This window comes from Aptenodytes patagonicus, chromosome 6, assembly GCF_965638725.1.
Source record: "Aptenodytes patagonicus chromosome 6, bAptPat1.pri.cur, whole genome shotgun sequence".
Taxonomy (NCBI): Eukaryota; Metazoa; Chordata; class Aves; order Sphenisciformes; family Spheniscidae; genus Aptenodytes; species Aptenodytes patagonicus.
In genome coordinates this window covers 50,156,514-50,175,844 of record NC_134954.1, presented here as the reverse complement: position 1 = coordinate 50,175,844, position 19,331 = coordinate 50,156,514, and the positions used below count along the sequence as shown (strand labels likewise).

The 19,331-nt window shown below is 37.2% G+C and overlaps 1 protein-coding gene across 2 annotated transcripts in view; it reads left to right on the top strand.

Moving 5' to 3' along the window:
* Window positions 1-19,331, top strand: part of AGPS (alkylglycerone phosphate synthase) — a 61,257-nt gene that overhangs the window by 23,323 nt on the left and 18,603 nt on the right. For both annotated transcript variants that reach the window (XM_076342541.1, XM_076342542.1), the window contains exons 6-14: window positions 212-283; window positions 2,169-2,248; window positions 4,445-4,525; window positions 7,774-7,899; window positions 9,997-10,105; window positions 10,539-10,666; window positions 13,282-13,333; window positions 15,698-15,774; window positions 18,902-19,014. In XM_076342541.1, the coding sequence (XP_076198656.1) occupies window positions 212-283; window positions 2,169-2,248; window positions 4,445-4,525; window positions 7,774-7,899; window positions 9,997-10,105; window positions 10,539-10,666; window positions 13,282-13,333; window positions 15,698-15,774; window positions 18,902-19,014 (838 nt within the window). The remainder of the gene's footprint in view (window positions 1-211; window positions 284-2,168; window positions 2,249-4,444; window positions 4,526-7,773; window positions 7,900-9,996; window positions 10,106-10,538; window positions 10,667-13,281; window positions 13,334-15,697; window positions 15,775-18,901; window positions 19,015-19,331) is intronic.

The following is a 19,331-nucleotide window of genomic DNA, read 5'->3' as shown; positions in this document are numbered from 1 at the left end:
TCAAATGTAGAATTGTTTCAGGTCTAAACTTTACTTTAGAACTCTGATACTTGAGCCCAGCTCTTATTTAGTGCCTAACTCTTTGAAATGTCTTCCTTGCTGGTGTCAGAAAAGGAGCTGCTGCTTATTCAGGCTGCAGTATTTAGTACTAAGCACAAATAACAGTACTAAACACAAATCCTGTTTTTTTTAACTGTTTGGATTCTTCTAGTTTGCCATGAAGACGTAGTTAAAATTGTGGAATTAGCCTGCAAACACAATCTCTGCATAATACCATTTGGCGGTAAGTGTTATGAAATCTCAAATTTGTTTAACATTACTAGTGAAAATGTATTCTACTTGAATTAAATTTAAATATGTGATCTTAGTAATATATTGTACCAATAATTCAATAGTTAGATTTTTTTAGTAGTATTTTAAGTATGGTCTTAATTTTTTTTATGATCTTGCAGTATTTAAAGCTGCTATATTCAATTTAGTGGAAGTCATTAAAAGTATGTCAACACCTTGAATATTGAATGTGCAAGAGGAGTGATTATATGAAGCTGAAATCTACCTTTGTGTGTTGGAAGTCTTCTAGGAAATAAGTCAAGAGATTCAAATATCTGTGTTAGAGGTATCATGGTTTTGGACGCATTACTTGTGCTCTGTTCCCACAAACTTGTATAAATTAGGGTTTTTTTGTTGTACTGTTGAAGCTCATAGGTCCAGGGAGGATTGTGGTCAGACACTGTACTGCAAAATCGTTAACCATAATTCTAATTTCCTTTTAGACGTTGTTCAGTTTGAAAGTTATAGTAGAGACTCCTGTGGCAAGGGTTTTCAGGAAATGTTCCAGGTACAGAGTACAAGTAAAGGCCTGTATCCTTCTGTGTCCTTCTCAGCCTAAAGAATTTCTAAAGGACTTCAGGTTTTTAGTCGTGGATGCTTTTTCTTCTAAGCCCGCTGAAGTAGAGTGGTGAGCTACCTTGTTTTGACTTAGAGCTCGGGGAACATGGGATGTTGGCTTTCATGAGCTCATTCTGTGAGGAGATTTTTATTCAAGAACTCTTAATTCTGTGGGATAAATCTGTGTGTTTTACTTGGTACTTGCTTATGCTGTAGGAGTATAGCCCCTGTAGGAAGGACACTTACTATTTGAAAAGATGAGCATGTCACTTGAAGATAATACCAAACTAATGGAGCTGGTTTCTCCCTAAAATGCTCTCACCCTTGCCAGATACATCTGCAGAGCTGTAAGACTGCTACAAGTCACCTTTGGTACTAGTAAATTGGTATAGCTGAAAGCAGCAATATTGACTATCTCTTGTTCACTGACCAGGATACAGAAAGATCTTCAGATTGTTTCCCAAGTCTGTTTTTACTGAACTACAGTCAACTTCTGGAGTTACTACTATAGGGGTTGGTATTTAAGGAAAATGCCACCTTTCCTGTCACTGGAAGCAAAGGTGATGGGCTTTATTGCTCTTGGAGAGTGTTTTATTAGCTGGCACTGTCTCTGTACTTGCCATTGGTTGGTCTTCTGGTAGCTTGCTGTGGATCTCTTTAGCATCCTAGTGTCTCTTTTCCTATGGCTTTTGTAGTCTTTGAGAAGCCAAAGGCTGCTTGGAGGCTGTTCTGTGACATCCTATAAAGATACATTAGAAACCTCGAGAGAAGTTTGACATTTGGTTTTATCCATTTTTTTTTTTTATAGTTATACCATTTCAGTTTCTTTTTTGCTTTCAGATAAGTATTGCATTCCTGTATTAGGTAGACTTCTTAAGCCAGTTTTCTAGGTAGAAGTGTAGTGGCTTCCATAGTGATCTCAAAAGAATATATAGAAATCATACCTATCTCTGTTTCTTGGATGGCTTTGTTATTTCTTTTCCTTCCTTCTTTTAAAACTTTATTCTGGACTTAACAGAATCAGCTGAGATGGTCACAGAATTTCATGGTTTGTTATTGAGTGCTGTTAAAGCATTGTCAGCTCCAATGCTGCCTTGATTTTGTGAAACCCAGTCTGGGAGAAGAGACAGCCTTGAAAGACTAATCACTAGCCTCAAACAGTTAACTTCAGTGATCTTACTTTATTAAGTTCAATATCAGAAAGGAGGGAGAGAGGGATGGTATGTGAAGAAAAGCTACAGGAAAATTTTGTGATCACAATGTCGCTCCCATATTTGCAGGAGGGACGAGTGTCTCGAGTGCCCTTGAATGTCCTGAAGAAGAAAAAAGAACAATTGTCTCACTGGATACCTCACAAATGGTATGTCTCTCAATTTTTTATTTTTATTTTTTTAAATTCTCCTACAGTTACTTTGAATGGTGATCACTAGAGAATGACATTTCTTTCTTTGCAAGAATAAAGTAGATATGGAAGTATTAATCTGTACCATGCATGACTAAATTGGTATTCCTTCAGTTTAAGTGATATTTTGCTGATGTTAGCCCTGTACTACTTCATATGACCTGTATGTATTTAATAAGAAAAAAAAATCACTAAGTCGTCTTATAGCAGCTTTAAGTGAAAATCGGAGGATACTACTCTTCTTCTATATTGGAACTTGTGTCTGAGGTTAAATGAAAGGCTAGGAGCAAGTTATTTGTTATTGCAGATCTCACTAGTTTTTGCAGACTTAAAGCAAAGGTTGGTAAGGTGACCTAATATCTATAAATCAGCTTGAAGGATCGACTTTAAAGAAAAAAACCCTAGATTTTTGTGTAGATAGCATCTTGAGAATGTGAAGTTCATAGCTTTATGGCAGTCTAGAAATGAAGTTCTGTAAAATTCAATGCTAGTTTTTCTTTCCATTATGAAGGAGCTTTATACTTTTAAAATGATAGTTTTATGACTACATGGTAATGAGATGCTTCAGAAACAGCTCTGTATCTTTGATATAAGGCTCTACTGCCTCTGAGCACCTGCTGAACTTAACTCCTTTAGCCTTGAAGGTAAGACTGGGGTTTTGGCTCCATTTTCTCCACTCAGTCAGTGGTGCTTCAGTTGAACTTGTGGTTTCTCGGTGTGTCAGGCTACAAAGTGATCTTTTCTGCAAAGGTCGTAGTTGTGTATTGAAGGAAGCTCTTTGGGTGTGTGTACGGAGTGAAATCCAAAGAGTACAATACTGACTCAGGCCTTCATTTGAACTCATTGATTCATAGCCCACAGCTTTGACTTCTTTCTGGTTTGGGGGTGGGAAAGGAATGTGGTTAACTCTTATTATCATGCTTTTGTGTCAGCTAGATATGTAAGTATACACCAAATCAGAAAATAGATCACTTTCATGTGTCTTGAATGACTCTGCCAGCTAATTCTTGTAATCATTGAGGAGGAAAAATAAGGAAATTAAGGTGAAAAGCATTGTCAGAGTTAAAACCTGGATGTCTCAGAGCAGTTAAGATGGTTGGCTAAGCTTTACTATTTTAATAGACACTTAATGGGTATCTTCATCTTATGTGTAGCATCTATATTGCATAAAAACTGATTTACATAAGCATCTCAGATCAGTTAAGCAGTTTATGTTGAAACTGAAGGTGTCTGAAAGGAGCAGAAATAGCTGGCTTTGAATAATTAGCCCAGGTGTTGTGAGGGGAGACAACTGCTTTAAAGCCTAGTTTAAGTTGGACTACAAGATGTCCACATTTCTGTCTTGAAAAATCAAGGCAAAGAGAAGTTAGAGCTGTTGTTCTATACAATAGTAATACACAAAATTATAGAAGTACACCAGAAGTGTACTTAATGAAGAGTGGAAGCTGAACCTTCTGTGGTGTCCTTACTATAAACAAAGCTAAAACCATATTTAAGTTTCTCCTTCATGCAGATTGTCCTCATCAACAATTGTGCTTAGTACACTGTGTAACTTGTAGTGTTTACTACTTTTCCTGTTTAGTAGAATATACTGATGGGACAGTGAGTGTCTCATCAGATAAAATTATATAATCCTTCCAAGTATCTTACATTTCTAAAGTACATACTCTGACATCCTGTAGTGTGTCTTGCTTTTGGCTTACTGTGTCAAACTCCAAGAGCTGAACTGGAATAACTGAATGCAGTCTATTTAAACCGTGGAGTATGTTTAAGAATACACCAAGAAAAGTGTACTTAATGTCCAGATAGTCAGATTTAGGCACCTTCAATCATGGTAATTGTGAAAATCACTGTATTGCTTAACTTCTGTAAGACTTTTGACTTAATTCTTTCTAGCTTTTCTGCATTGTTTCTGTAAACATTCCTAGCATAAATTGACTAATAAGTATGTTACTCTCTCATAGTGGTGACTTTATAGATTGTAACCTGTTGTGTAGCTGTTTGAGGGAGTGAGGGGACTCAGCTTCCACTGCTGTAATAACTGCAGTTGTGTTAATAGTAAACTGTATGACAAAGCATGTTGATCCTATAGCATTAGGGAAAGAAATAAACAAAAATCTATAACACTGATTCTTGGTTTTCGCTTTTCAACAGAATCGGATTCTCTGGATAGATGAGAAAAACTTAACAGCTTGTGTGGAAGCTGGCATTGTTGGACAAGATCTGGAAAAACAGGTATTTTTACCTTGTCAAGCATCTAGTATTTATCTGTGTTTTTCTTAGCTGTTTGTCATGTCTTGTCTAAATCATTGAATTCTAGCTTAATTCTTGTGTGTTTTCATGCAGACTGGTGTGGTAAGCATTATATGCGTGGCTATGAACTATCTCACATTGAATGCTGTATTTAACGAACGCTTTAATTTTTTTCTTTTTAGCTCTAGCCACAAAATGAGATTACAGTAATAAATTGACAATTCATAGGATGTAATGCTATGCTTTCTGTTTCAGACCTTAGAATACACCCTTGTGGTTGCAAGGCATGACACTTGGTACCAATTACTAGGAAAAGTTCAAATTGTCATTTTGTGATGCATGTTTTAGTCATTTTGGCCAGAGGTAGTTTCCTCAGAAAGGTTAGAGCATACAACAGACTTGCTGTTGTTACTGCTTCTTAAGGCCAGCTACAGGAGAGTAGGAGAGAGGATGGAGAGTTGCCCAGAACAAGAGTCCAGTGGAAGATTAGATCACCTTCATTTCTAAGTGACATCTAGTGGCTTTTAACTGCAGTTTATCAGATGAACCGCAGCACCCTTCTCAGGGTCTTTCTCAGTGCTCCTCTATAATCAAGCAGGTTGTGGATGGTTGTTACTATTCTTCAGGATGTGTGGTTCTGCTTATTTAAAAAAAAAAAAATTCTAGGACTTAACTTGTTTGATAGCTAAATGTTGTCTAAACTTTTCTTAGTGCCTAAATGCACTTTACAAATATGCAGAGATTTGAAGGGTGTTTTGAACGTTTGTTTTTTTTCCCTCCTATTTTCCTTTTTATCATTTGATGTAATATTTTAACCTTTTCAGATCTGTTTCTTTCAAGCTTGGAATTAAAATGCAAAGAGAATGTTCTCTGCATTTAAATGACATTTTTCTAGGGTAGTAGTTTGATATTTCACTACTATCTATCCTTTAAATGCTACTACTTTTCCTTTCACTTAAAGTAAGGGCCAATATTCCCTTGCTGCTTATAGCTCTTACGAGCTGAAATACTACTGTTGCAGTTATTCTTTTTGAATATTTTTGATCAAAAAACTTTTTTCAATCAGATTCTGACTATGAAAAGCGTACTGGTTGTCAATTTGTTCAATATTGAATGTAAACTAGTATTCGTACAAAGGTTTTAATATATGGAGTGACTCTGAGCACGTGAGGACTTCTGTGCAATTCCTTCCATGTGCAAAGAATACAAAATCAGATAATCTACTTAAAGTGTGTGTGTGTGTATATATATCTTACACTCTTATTACATATACTGGAATTCCAGTATTACTAGCAAACGGGATGTGCTTAAAGCTAGGACTCCAACTTGTGTTTGTTTTGTGTAGTACAATCTGAGCATAACTGATTTAATATTATAGTTAATGCCAATGCAGACTTCCACCGAAGTACAGGTAGAATGCAGATACATATTTGGACTGTGCAGAGAAGAAACTGTTTGAAAGGTTTTTTTTTTGTTTGGTTTGCAGCTTGCTAGTATTAAGTAAACTTTGGATTGGAGGCTAATCCAACTTCTGTTGCTTTAAGAGACTTGACCAACATTATCTAGGAATTATGTTGCAGTGAAGAGGTTTGGTGCCTCTTACTGTGTTCCTCGTTTTTTGGGTGCTGAAGTTACTTAGTAGGCTGTCTCATTTACAGATATCATGAACCTTATAACAGTAACTAAAATCAAGAGCTGAATTCTAAACAATGAATTTGGAAAACCTGATATTTGACAAAAGTTAGGCTGTAAGTGTTATAATGGGGCATTCAAAATCAATGTACACTTCACATATTTGTCTATCTTAGCTAGTGACTCTAGTGTGATTAAAGCACTACTTTCTGTGGGATGAGAACTCCAGATATTAGTGGGCTCTATAGAGAAGCCTCAAGTTACTTGTTTTTGTCAGAATAGAATATGGAATAATAGTTCATAGATGAGGACTAAAGGTGACAAAAGGATAATGAAGATAGAACAATATTTGATATTTTTTTGTAATAAGCATTATCATTCAGATCGTGATTCTATAGGAAAAGCTAGTACATGCTTATATTTCCTGGATGAGGCTGTCTCTTGCATCTGCGAAGTACATATATCTCTCCCCTGTCCTGTAAGTGCTCTTAGCACATGCTGTTCTTACAACAGGATTCAAGGAGTTTAGACCAAGTGCTTTGTACATGCACAGTCAATTACAAGTTTTCAAAAGCATGGTCTTCTGCTGTGCTTGTGTTTATACAACTTGTAGAAATTGGTAAGCTGTGACTGAAGCAAATTTCTTGTCATCTTGGGGAATGAGGAAGGTGCAGGCTCCAACACTTCCCTAATATATGACCGGTAGGCATATAAAGCCACAAGCTCCTCTGGTGTGAGAGGGGACTGTGAGCTAGATGAATCACCATAGACATTACATAGAAGTGGCTTTCAATCATTTAAGTTAGAACCACTTTGTACAACAGAACATAGTTAATGATCCACATCATGTGGTATACTTAAATACCTATGTCCAACTGGATTGTTATCAGTTGGTCAGTGCAAATTGATCATCTCAAATGCACTAACACAGTTATCACCTAATGTGAGACTGTTGGGTCTTTAATTCTTCCTGTCCGACAGCTTTGGTGTTGTGATTCTGAGGGCATCCAATCAACCTCAGGTGCTGTGCAGATGGCAAAGCCAAGCTAATACAGAAAAATGAGAAACAAGTGACTACTTAATGTACAGGAATGCGTGATCTGCATCACAAATAGTTGACGGTGTTGCATACAGGAAGCCCAACCAGATGGCTGTATATTAAAACATATCACTCCTTGAGAGAATTAAGTACAGGCAATTTGCTCACATTTTCTGCAGACCTGCTGCATATCACATTAGGATAGAAAGAACAAGAGATTAAGTGCCTTATTGGCAGCATTTGTGCAAAGTTGGCAGTTACTTAGTTACAATTTTTTTCCATGTGTATCTGAATTTGCACTTTCTTATGAACAATAGAGGTCTTAGTTTTAAAATATGGGGGAGGAGTATTATAGGTTGATATGTAGCACAGTGTATGCACAGTAGAAGTGGAATGAATTTGCATTTCATTTACATATCAAAGACAAAACTTGTGTCTGAATAAATGGGTGTGGTCAGGATACTTTTAAAAAAACCCAAACAAACAAACCCTGGAATATTGAGATTTGGAGTACTAAGCAAATGCAGGCTCTGTAGAATGTATTTTTTCCTTTCTTTAGCTTGCTGAAAGTGGCTTCTGCACAGGCCATGAACCAGACTCCATGGAGTTCAGTTCGCTAGGAGGATGGGTAGCAACACGAGCATCAGGCATGAAAAAAAACATCTATGGAAACATTGAAGATCTGGTAAACAGTTCTAATACTTTTTCTAATTAATTACTCTGTTTGGAGGTTTAACTTTTATAATGACTCACAATGAGAGGGAAAAGGGATGGTAAATTGCGGTTCTCTTAACAAGTGATACAGTTTTGGCATCAAATCTTGAGTGAAATGCTTGTTTGCTTGCTTTTGGTATTAAAACTAATAATCCTTATCACTGATCTAAAAGTCAATTTCATTTTGGTACTCACTGGCTAGCTTAAGGAATTGTTACCCTGTCCTGACTCTGCCTTCTTTCCCTGTTTTGTGTTCTCCGTTAATCCTGTGTAGTAATCCTGTCAAACTCTTAGGGTGATTCCAAAAGGCCCATGTTCTCTCCTACCTGTTGTGCATTCCTGAAGTTGTCTAGTTGGATCATCTAACTCTGACAGAAAGCTAGCTCTTTCCGCCTACCTACCTCCCCCTAGGCTAGTAGTTTTTTCAAATCAGTAGGCTGATCTAATTGACCATGTGGATGCACAATGGTGAAATCTAATGCCACCACATGGTCCATAGGAACCCTGAGGAAGGAAGCAATGGACTGGGAATGGCAGTATTCTACTCTTGAATCTGTTTTAAGCATTAAAATGGTTCATCTTTATATTAACCCAGGTAATTTTGTTTTTTAAAGCATACTTTTTGATTTTTAAAATCTACCTTTTCTGTTATAACTAATATATTGAATATATTGAAGTTAAATCATCACTGTTCAGACTTTGCCTGCCTTTTTGCTTCAAACTTCCAGCTTTCTCTCATAGTTTGAACAATAGCCCTTCCACACATGTGGGTTTTTTCCTTCTTTCCTGCATCACACTCTAGGTAGTGTATCCCCATCACCTCAGGCTTTTTCATCAGCTCATAGTTTAGACATGTTTGTTCTGTGCACAGATGTGATACTTTACTATCAGTGACTGAGCTTGGCAGGAACTACACAGTTTTTATTCGGTAGGCCTGGCTGAACTAAAACTACTAGCACTTACAAAGTGTCATCTGTCCCCTACTGCCTGAAGCGTTACTGAATGGTATAGTTTTGCTTGTACTGGGGGATGTGAAGCAGAAGGCTTTTCTATCATGGAAGCATAACTTCAGGCTAAAACAGCTTCTGAAATTTTCCATTAGGAGGAAATAGGATTGAAAATTGATTCAGAACAGTTCATGAGTTTCAGAATGCCACAGTGAGAAAGTTTCAGGGAAGTGTTTACTTTCTGAGGAAACTTTATATCTAGAAACAGTGTGTTATATAAACTGCCTAAAATCCACTTATTGCAGAATCAACAGTTCATAAAATGTGTATAATGAAATTCTTGAACAACTCGGAGCGGGATGAAAATTACCTAGCTATCTGTGCTTGAAAGTTTTAAAGCCATTAGTTGAAATTCAGCAATTTTGCTTCATTTAAAGGCTTCACTAAAAAAACCCAAACCCCACCCTTCCTTGGTATAAAATAATTGGATAAAGGATTAAAAAAATATCCTGGCTCTGTATTGCATGTGCATTAATAAAGCTGGAAGCAATAACACTGAAAAGTATTTTTTTAAAAATAACATTCTAGCCTTACATATGTATCGGTCTTATGGCAGATTTAATATTGATAATCTATTTCACAAAGCTTACTTCTGTCTTTCTTCTTAATAGAAATATTTCTGTAGCAACTGATGACTGAATTATATTGGTTTTATCAAGCAGCAGTTCTAAAGCAAAATTTAAGCAAAATTTAAACTCTCGCTTTTTTCCTCTGAAGTACTATGTATATTCTGGATTAAAATCCTAGTACTCATGAAGTACTAGAGAGACACTGAGAAACAGAACAGTTTTAACTGGTACCGTCTGCATGTAGCCAACAGCTGACTTCATTTGGCATAGAACTGGAAACAATCTGTGTGGGCAAACCATGCTGTGTTAGAAATAATTGTTGGTAACAGTCCTCAGGTTATCCCAAAAGTTCTTGGGGCTGCCTGCAGAATGTCTAAAGTCTATAAAGCTGAACTATATCAAGCTTAATATACGCTTTGTAGAAAATAAATATCGTACAAAAAAAATCTGTTTAATGCTAGTATTTATAGTCATTGCATATTGTTTAAACAGGTGATTCATATAAAAATGGTAACTCCTAGAGGAATAGTAGAAAAAAACTGTCAAGTACCTCGCATGTCAACAGGACCTGATATCCATCACTTCATTATGGGATCTGAAGGTATAAACACAGTAATTTCACATAACTGCATCTTAATTCAGCTTCTTTAATGGCTTGATGATTTGAGCATCTTTAATGCTGTGGCTCTTAGTGTGTCTATGGGTGGCATTATGCAGGCATGAATTTCTTGTGTTAGGATAATACGTTGAGACCTTAATTAGGACTGTGAAGTTAAGCAACTCTGAACAGTGCTTAAAACAGATCTGTGGAGTTAGCCTACAAGTCTAGTAACAAACATAATGATTTAGAGGATATCTTGTAAGAATTCACCATGTAAATAGTCAGGAATAAATCACCTACTACCGAAATACTGAATTTTTGGGATTTCTGATTTATGTTAACTTATTACATCCTGGTAAACAGTTGTTAAGCTGGGTAACTTGCAAGAAGTACATCTTGTAACACTTTACTCAGTTGTTTCTTTTTCCTGAAGGAACTCTTGGAGTAGTTACTGAAGTTACGATAAAGATTCGCCCAGTTCCTGAATACCAGAAGTATGGCTCTGTGGTCTTCCCCAACTTTGAACGAGGGGTGGCCTGCTTAAGGGAAGTGGCAAAGCAGGTAAAGAAAAGCTGGATGTTGACTTCACTCAAGAACACAGATTCTAGCACTAGGGGTGTGCTGATGCTCTAGTATTTCTGGGAATTGATAACCAAGGATTTGAGATAACGTGAACCTTGGAAGTGTATATGGTCCATGAGGCTTCTGGAAATTATGCAATTGAGGATTGAGCACATTCTGAATTTGCTCAATATTCTGAGCCAAATTGTAGATATGCCTTTTGATGGCTTTTTTCAGTGGGAGTTATTTGCATATCTCAGCACAGAAAATTTGGCTTTTCATCTCCTTCAATGGGGAGCTTTATCCTCGGATTAATTCAGGTCTATGTAAAAGGGACCAGTATTTAAAGGAATTAAGTTGCAGCACACAAGTAAAAGGCAGTTGAATTTATGGCTTTGAAGTGACAAAGGAATAAAAGTCATGCAATGAAAGGATATGGCCTGTGTTTAGAAAACACTTCCTGAAGCACAGTGACGTGTTCAGATGAGCTGGATATTTTGAGGTGGAATTGTGCTTATACTGTAGTATTTAAATAGAGCCTTCTGAATAGGGTGGTCAGATGGTTCCAGGTAGCAAAACTCAGACGTGTGTATCCAAATTGTGTAACGCTTTTCCTCATGGCTATGCTTCCAAGCAAATCTTACACTGGCTAGCCGCCTTCTTCACAATCTTAGACTAACTTTTCTTTACTCTGTGCAAAACGTATCAAATAATTTCTATGAATGGTGGCATATACCCTGAATTGGGGAAGCAATTTCAGAAATGTTTTAATTAATGCCAAACTAAACAGCTTTACATTTTTTCCAGTGATTGGTCTAAATTCATGACTTAATGTTCCAAGCCAGATGTTCAAACTGGTATGTGAATGACATGTATATGCTAGTCAGCAGCACTTGCCAGTTCTTCTGTCGTGCTTCTACTTCTAGTGCTTGTTCTTCCTGTTAAAGGTACCTAAGCAGACTGTTTGGGAATGCTTAATCATGGCTGATCAACATTTTAAGTCAATTAAGGAACTAGTGTCTTTTCCCTAGCTGTGGGCTTAGTTAGAAGAGGAAAAAAAGGCACTATTAGCCACTTAGTGTTGCTCCATTTCTAAGCTTCTGTTGCTGCTGCTGCTGTTTCACTGCTTACTTGAGCCTGAACTACTTATTCCTCTCTTCTGTTGCCCCTTGCATCAATCTTGGTAATAATTACAATGATAGCTATCTGAAAAGCTCTTTCTTGTCTGTGTTGGTCTACTTTAATGTAAGAATAACCAACCTCCAGGTTGTGGGTGGGTTGGTCTCATTTAAAACACTCATCCAGCCGCCTTCTGTCAACCTGCCTGGTGAGCTATCTTAGTTCTTCTTTATGGTCTTTCTTCCTATCATGTGACCAAATATGTATTAATGATATGATGGAGAGTGAACATGTCAAATCAAGTGATAGAGGAGTACTTCCATATCCATGTGATTAGATGAAGACCAGCCTAAAATTCAGGCTTTGTCATATTCCTCTGGCCATACATTTCAGTATGACTGGACATGGCCATCACAGATTACACAGTGTAGGCATATATATGACCAGAAGCTTGCCTAATTGAAGGCAGCTATTCCTACCGGTTTTCAGGCTTCTGTACAATGCAGAATCTAGATTGGACCCAGATACAGACTTTAATTGCAGTCTGATGGTAGAGCATTAGTGTACTGGGTCTGGCTGGGATGGAGTTAATTTTCTTCATAGCAGCCTGTGTGGTGCTATGTTTTGTACTTGTGACCAAAACAATGTCAACACGCCAATGTTTTAGCTGTTGCTGAACAGTGTGTACATAGTGTCAAGGCTTTCTCTGTTTCTCGCTCTCCTCCCACCAGCAAGTAGGTTGGGAGTGGACAAGAGGCTGGGAGGGAACACAGTTGGGACAGCTGACCCAAATTGACCAAAGGGATATTCCGTACCATGTAACATCATGGTCAGAAGTAAAACTGGAGGGGGGTTGTTTTCCAGGGGTTGCCATTGCTTGAGGACTGGCTGGATATTGGTCAGATGGTGGTAATTGCTTTTGCATCACTTTTTTGTGGTTTTTTTCCCATTTTGCTTATCAAGCTGTCTTCATCTCAACCCACAAGTTCTCCCACCTTTGCCCTTCTTTCTCCCCCATCCCACTGTGGGGGAGTGAGTGAGCAGCTGTGTAGTGCTTAGCTGCCTGCCAGGGTTAACCCACAGCAATTAGACTTTTCAATGGATTTGTAATATATGTGTATCTTTGATTACATAGTAACATAAGTTTGATATTCTAATCAAGTTATGGTATCTTTAGTGCATATGGCAATTTAGAAAAACACTCAATACGTGAAGGTCAAAGATCGTTGGACTATTCCTGTATTGGCTTGAGGTTAAGCTGAAAATTCTTAATGCTTTATATCTAGACATACCTAATAGATGTTGCTATTCAAGTGAAAACAAGCTTATAGTAACCCCTTTTCAATGATGATGATAGGCATAGGTTTCTGGTATCAAAGTGTGCTTTCTTGTATGCTATTTTTAAATGGAAATTTGATTGTCATGAATTTCGGCAAAACTGGGTACATAATCTTTTTATTCTTCCTCCCTGTCATTCCCCTAACTTTGCCCACAAGAGATGTGCTCCTGCATCAATTCGCCTTGTCGACAATGCACAGTTTCAGTTTGGTAAGTATGCAGATCTTCTTGGATGAATATGTGTTTCCAAGGGGTTTGATTTTTAGTAGCTTAAGTCTGTTTTAGGCAGTAATTCTTTCTCTCAAAACTAGACAAAGAAGGCAATGAACCCAAAGTTCAAACTCCAGATAGTGCAATAATGTGTACTTTCAGAAACAGAACGCTGTCTTTGTCTCTGGGAAAACAGTTATCAACTACAACAGTAAAGAGCCATGCTCTGCATATAAATACATAAGATTTTTTTTTTTGCTACCTTTCCATTCTTGGCATATAGCCTGCTGGAGAGTATGAAATTCTGGAGGCGTTTCCTCTATTTTGCTGTAAAGGAGCAGAGATGATAGTTTTGCAATATAGTACTTGAAACACTTTCTTGCCAAGAGTACTAATGAGAAGTCGGGTATGAAAAAAAAATCAGAATGCAGGCACCTTACTTTGAAGGTAAGTTGGTTGATTCCTTTAAATTTCATAAAAGCATCACAAGTGGTATACAGATTCCTTAGAAGTAGCAGGCTTTTTGAAAACATTCTGATGTGGCAGTGATTGTTTGGGTGGTAGAAAGGCAATGACATATTTGTCCAAAGTGAGCTGTCTGTTTTTAAAAGAAGCTCAGATGTAGTAAATGCCATAACTGTATGCAAATAGAACTAAGCTGTAGGCTTTAAGTATTGAAAGTCAGTGAAGCTACTAGAAGATTACTGAACACAAAGATTTTGTGAAACTTCAACTAGTTCAAATACCTAAATAGGACAATGTCAGACATGCAGAGCAATCATTTTTGAGCACTTCTTAGGGAAAGCTGTCATTTTAAACTGTAAGAAATTTGGCAAAAGATGTGTTCTGGCTCAGGACACTCTTGAGAACCTAAGGTTCCACTACCCAAAAGCTAATCGTTTACAGAACTTGAAGGTCTTGCTGAGACCATGCTATTTTGATTGTACCCAGAAGATGAAAATGTGAAGTGTGACTGACCTTGAAAACCTATTTTAATACCACTTGAACGAGTCAGAATTTCTGAAACTTCTTTTGGACAGAAACCTCAGTGATGAATCTTGACATCAAATGGCATTAATATGATGGTGTTGAGAAAGTTGAACTTTGTTTTTCAAACCAAAGAAATCAGGATCTGTAAGACCTGAGAGCCCAGCAAGCCTTGCTGCTTGCTTTGGTCATTCTTGTGTTAATGCTATTTCTCTCAGACATGTACAACAGAAGGCAGATGCGGGGTTTTTTTTTCCTTTTTAATTGGGAAGAAGTTTGACCAATTACAAGCTTTAAACCCAACACTGAATAAATCATTCTTCTACTTTTTAGCTTTGATCTGAGGTTGCAGCTTATACGGTCACCTGCAAAACATAGTTTCAGGTGTGTCAATATAGATTTTTCTTGTAGTTGTTATTAAGTAGGCTTAAATCCAACAGCTTTTACAGATTGTGGTTTAATAAATTCACGTCCTTTTGTTATCTGGTGCTTTTGTGTGTGCTTACTTAAGTGTGCTTGGAGGTGTACTCCTTGGGGTTTGTTCATATCTGCAGGGAGAGTCCCTCTTTACTGAAGTGGGAAGGAGACTAACCAATTGCTGAAGCTCATGCTTTATTCAGGAGGAAATACTCTGAAGTATTTTAGAAGGAAGTATCGTGTGAATGGTGCATAACTTTTTTTATGAATTGGGCTCACAGCATGTAGCCCAGATGCAAGACTGTTAAAGTGAAGCAGTAATGGGAGTTCAGAAGTTGCTTGTGACTGAAAACAATGGAACAAACCGTAAAAGACTTTCATGTCAATTAAACCCAGTCCTGAGGCAGAGATGTTAATTTAACAGACTCCAAGACACCATTTATATATCCTGGTAATTTTAGTTCCCCGTATGTGATTAAGGAAGCAATTACTAGCTTTATGTAGAAAATTTTGCACAAATGACATAACCATTAAGGAAAAAATTGCTTCACTCCTAACTTGCACCATTTTTGGCTATTGGTTTCAGTGGTTTTGGCATAACTTTAAAAAAGGTCACTGATTTTGCTTAGTTTTGTAGTGTAAAAACTAATGAAGTGCTCTTTTAAAATTTTCCATGTGCCATATGCTTGTGGAGATATAAACTAGAGCAGCCTTAATTAAAGTGTCAAATGAAATATTTGTGCACAGTTGTATGTATGCCTTTTAAAAAAATTAATAAAAACCTTTTCCTAAATTATCTTCTAAATGATTAGAGAAAAGTCTCTTTAATTATGATAATCAAAGTGCTCCAAGTGATTCTTGCAACTTTGACTACCAAGCTATTTTTTTATTTGCCCATTGAAGTAGGAATTTTAAGAGCACTGTTTGCTTTAACATGCTTTTTTCCACTTTTTGCCAAAGGTCATGCTCTTAAACCACAAGTTGCTTCCATTTTTACATCATTTTTGGATGGACTGAAAAAATTCTACATCACAAAGGTAACTTTTGGGGTTTAATACTGTTTGGAAGTTGCATGCTACTCATAAAGCTCAGATTTTTTTTTGGTATACTGTCTCTAATGCAGCTGAGTGAGTGTAACAGTTCCTACATTGTAGTATCAGTTAACTCGAGATTCTCAAGGTGGTTTAATCCAAAACGAGATTATCTGTTTGAGGAGTTATTCCATGAGAGCTGTTCTCATTTATCATATCTGTAGATGAGATTAACGTGCCTTGTCTAACAGTGAGTTGGTGACAGAGGAAGACTGGAACCAATTTATCTAGCTTGCACACCACTGATCATCAGTTAAAACTGATGGAGTGAGGCTAGCACTTTACTATCTTTGCCTCTTCCCAGATCTTGTCAAGGCATGATCTACCTTCTTATTACAATGAAATAGAATTTTGGGAGAACCTCAATATATTTGCCTTGAATTGCCCATATAAATAGGTGTTTTGTCTTTCTGGAATTCATCCCAAAGAATACCCTCTTTAAATCATAATTATCTGGTCCTAAAATGATTTCACCTAGGCTTTTGTATTAAATAACTTGTTACTGATTTTTTCCTCCAAATTAGTTAACTAGAGAGTTCCTGCAAATATGGGTATTCAAATGTAGAAAATTGCATCATTCTGGATTTAGATAACTGTTAGATAGGAGGAGGTAAACATTTCATTCTGATCTGATAATATTGAGTGTCTTCAAGGAGTGGACTTACTTGAGAGACAGTGGCTAGTGTTGATTCTGCTGCTTTTTCTTGTGCTACTGAGTAGAAAATGCCATGTGTCTTAGGTATTCCCTAGCAAAAGAAGTCCCATTAGGTTTAGAGATAGCCAAAAATTATTTTGCCTTCCCTCCCTGATCTGCTGTAGTGCAGGAATATCTAAAGTAGTAAAGGTTTTGCAACAAGATTGCTGTCAGTTTGAAACAATTCTAGTCAACAATATCTACTGCTTCTGTAGTTGGCAACAAGTATCGACATTTCTTGGAATGTTGTATCGCCAAGGGATGTTGTATGCCAATCCCAATGCTTCCAGCTCTGCAGAAGAAAAAGAACGTGGAGAAATGAGAGAAATGCTATGTAATACTGATGCAGAGATTCTAGGTTGGTGACCAATCTGGAGCTTTTACACCAGGGGTCTGAGCCCTGACATATATGAGCAACTACTGCTTCAGAGAAACTCCCAGCTGGGACGGGAGGGTAGGAGTAGAGAAAGGAGCAAGTTTAGTGACCCTGAGACCGATATTGGAGGTGTTGCTGGGACCAAGATACTCAAATCCATCTTACGCTTACTTCATCTGTGAATTGCTCCCTGTAAAAAAAAAAAAAAAAAACAAACAAAAACAAACAAACAAAAAAACACCAAACCAAAACAAAAAGAACCCCAAAAACCAAAAAAACCCCAAACAACAACAAAAAAACCACAAACAAACAAACAAAAAAACCCCCCACCAACCAACCAAAAAAACCTAACACTTCATTCTTTTATTGAATGGAGTAGTAGTTTAACTGATACCGCTTAAGAGAATAGGGACAAAGTCTTCCTGGTTTACTCCTCCATGTAGTTTGGGACTGTTCACTGATACATGAATCCTCTAGGTATTGTTTGTCTAATAGTTCACACTGTCGCTAGTTCCTCCAATGCCTCTCAAAGAGAACTGTGAGGTGTTACCTGAGCATTGCAGCCAAAAGATGGCAGAATAGATGAAAGGATTCATACTAGATGAAATACAAGTGGTTCTAGAACAAGAAGGGACCGTAAATAGCATCTTAATGGACTTTATTCCTGTCCTTGGAGTGTATCAGTGTAGTAACAATATTTCTTTCTATTTATGTTAGCTATGCTGTTTTTGTAGGACTAATGGATAAGACAGATCCTTTGCCCGGGGAGGTATATTCTGTTTTGCAGTGGTTTTCATGGTGGTGTTTTGATGGGGTGGTAGGATGCAATATCCTTTTCAGAAATACTAATTTGGATGTCTCTGACCGGGGCTTACCATACAGATTTGAGCTCATTGGCTGGAGGACTGAGCCACCCCAAGATACTTTGCCTCCTTGCTGTTTTTTTGGACCCTTCTGGTACCTTCAGTTAATTTCCAGTACAGATAATCTATTCAGTTATGGGAATAGTAAAAGGAATAGTAGCTAACTGGGATTTTTCTCAGCATAGCTGTTGCACATAAAGGATGAATTTGAATCTCTTGACTATTAATGTAACTTCATATAACTTTGCCTGGTGCTTAAGTAACAAGTTACCACAAGCAGAGTAGAGACTGGAAGAGATGAATGCCACTGGAAAGGGAAAGGCTTTAAAAAAAATAATTGCTGGTCAATATACATATTAAGAATATATTGTTCCAAGCCATAAATTTTTACCCTTTTTAACTGTGGAAAAAGTTACTAAACTTTATTGCAACTTTATATTCATCTCCATTCCTTCTGAAGCCTGCTTAGTAGTGGTAGTTCACTGGAGCTAATTAATAATAAAAAGGTATGTAGAAAATAAGTAAGGCTCTCTCTGGACCAGTTGTGAAGATATGCCTCTTGACTGTTACTCCTGAAACAAAGCCATACAGACAGCCTCACTGCATTACTATTAAACCTTTAATAGCTTTCTCCCCACTTCCACTGGGATATGGTGCCTGCCACAAATTTAGAAGTTATTTTCCTTCCATAGTGCTTTTCCCAGCATAGAGATTTTCTGTGGCACACTGCTGATGCAACTAGTTTGAGAGCAGTGATGTTTTTGGTCATCATAGTCATCTTCCTGCTTTAATACAGGAATAGTTGATAGACTATAAATGCCTCCCTGTTGCTCAAAGCATTTAAGACCTGTTCTTTCTTCAGCATAGGTAGACAGCTGTTATGTCTATCCTGCTTTTTAACAGGAGAAAAAAGGTGACAAAGATAATCTGTTATTTCAGTGGGCTTGTGAATATTTGTCCTGTCAAGGGAAAAACTTGATTGTTTTGGGAGTAAATTTTTGAAAGATGTTTTTTTCCTGATCTTTCCTCTTAGTTGCCACAACACTTGTACCAGAGCATATGCTGTGTATTTGAAAAGTAAAAACTTGTTGTTTGTATTCTACCACATAGGCATGACATAATGCAGTTTTCTCTTTGCAGTTTAAAGGATTTGATCCCAACATACTGTGTGTAGCTACCTTGCTCTTTGAGGGTGACAGAGAGAAGGTTCTTCAGCATGAAAAGCAAGTCTATGATATTGCCACCAAGTTTGGGTATGCTTTTCAAAGAACTTTTTCATGTGAAGCTGGGAGTTAACTGTTCAGGAAAAAATAGGATTACCATATTTTTATAGTGATTACTGTATGGATATCTTCTCAATTTACTAGTTTAAAGTGGCAATAATCAATTAGCTACTGAATGTTCCCTTTGATAAATACAGCTTGTGCTAACTCTTAATAGGCAACTTTACTGAAAAACTTCAGCTGTCTGTATTGCAGGAAAGTATTTGACTAAAAATAGAATTGATGTTATTAAAATGGAAACTAGCCCTTGTAATTGCTTATAGGCATGGAAGCTGCTTGTTTTGCAA